This window comes from Trichinella spiralis, assembly GCF_000181795.1.
Source record: "Trichinella spiralis strain ISS 195 chromosome Unknown Scfld1492, whole genome shotgun sequence".
NCBI classification, from domain to species: domain Eukaryota; kingdom Metazoa; phylum Nematoda; class Enoplea; order Trichinellida; family Trichinellidae; genus Trichinella; species Trichinella spiralis.
In genome coordinates, this window is record NW_003528431.1 from 1 (window position 1) to 1,218 (window position 1,218).

A 1,218-nucleotide genomic window follows, 5' to 3' on the forward strand; every position below is an offset into this window, starting at 1 on the left:
TATTTCAATTTATTATTGTTTTTATATTTTCTTTTAAAGGCATATTTGAGTATCGATGTATACATTGAACCCCACGTGAACAGTTTGTACATGAGGATTCGAAATCGAAGTTTTGCACAAGTTCGACATTTTTCGATTTTTACATCGTAAAAGGAAAATTAATGGAATTTATATTCATTTTTTAGTTTTTGTATCCATATTCATCGGTCAGTATGCAGACAATGGCGTCCACTTTTGACACTAGCGTTGAAGAAATTGAGAGGCAATTAATATTATTGATCGAAGCTGGTTACATAACGGACAGAGTAATCGACAGTGTTGACAAATATATTTATATGCGAAAACCTGACCCTCGACATGTATTAGCTCAAAAAGCTGACATACAGTTGCGCAAGCTTAGACGCTTGGTTGAGGTAAATTTGTATGTGTTGTATAATCTTTGCTTAATTACAGTTTTGTTGTTGTTTGTAGACGACAGTTATTCGTAATTTAATTCATCGAACGAACATAGCTTTTGTAAGTATTGTTGATGATTTTAGACGTGTGTATTTTTGACAATTATTTCAGAAATCAGAAGAACCGTTAATGGATCGCCGTCGAAATCACTGTGAATGAATAAATTGAGATGTTAATTTTTTAATTTTCATTTTTCTACTCACTTCATCAGCATAATATAAACTATATAAATAATTCGACATTTTATAAAACGGAAATATGAAAAGTGTTTTTTTTTCTGAGTTGAGACTAATAATAAGAGCAGCATCTTCTTTCTATTTTATGAGTTAATTTTTCTCGATATTTTATCCCAGATATCTTTGAAAACTACAGAAGCGTTACTTTCTGGATTCAGTTTGCAAAAATTTTTCCCATCCTCCATGCATTGCGACAGACGAATTTCAATCGGCAATTGTCCTGTAGAAATATTAAAATTTAATTGTATTTTTTATTGTTTGTTTATTTGTCAATTTACCTAAAAAATCAACTTGGTGTTGCTGGCAGAATTGCACTCCAGTATGGGAGGACAAAACGTTCGTCACGTGGTCACAGTACGGGCACAAGTATCCACTCATGTTTTCCACAACGCCGAGAATATTAATGCCTGTCACTTTGCAAAAGGAAATTTCGCGAGCAGCGTCAATCAACGACACTTCCTAATTAATTGGCAAATTGAATTATTAAATTATTAATTTGGTTTGTCAATTATCACTTGTGGAGTGG

The 1,218-nt window shown here is 32.5% G+C and overlaps 2 protein-coding genes across 2 annotated transcripts; one reads left to right on the plus strand and one right to left on the minus strand.

The window, feature by feature from the left end:
* Positions 1–39: 39 nt before the first annotated feature.
* On the plus strand, positions 40–615 carry Tsp_16053 (COP9 signalosome complex subunit 1; the record flags this gene model as incomplete). The annotated part of the gene is made up of 4 exons (XM_003369804.1): positions 40–120; positions 186–413; positions 472–516; positions 568–615. Coding segments are annotated over 4 exons (402 nt in total), but the record flags the coding sequence as incomplete, so codon positions are not given.
* An 18-nt stretch (positions 616–633) lies between these two features.
* On the minus strand, positions 634–1,151 carry Tsp_16054 (nucleotide-binding protein 2; the record flags this gene model as incomplete). The annotated part of the gene is made up of 2 exons (XM_003369805.1): positions 634–912; positions 971–1,151. Coding segments are annotated over 2 exons (318 nt in total), but the record flags the coding sequence as incomplete, so codon positions are not given.
* Between the last annotated feature and the right edge of the window lie 67 nt (positions 1,152–1,218).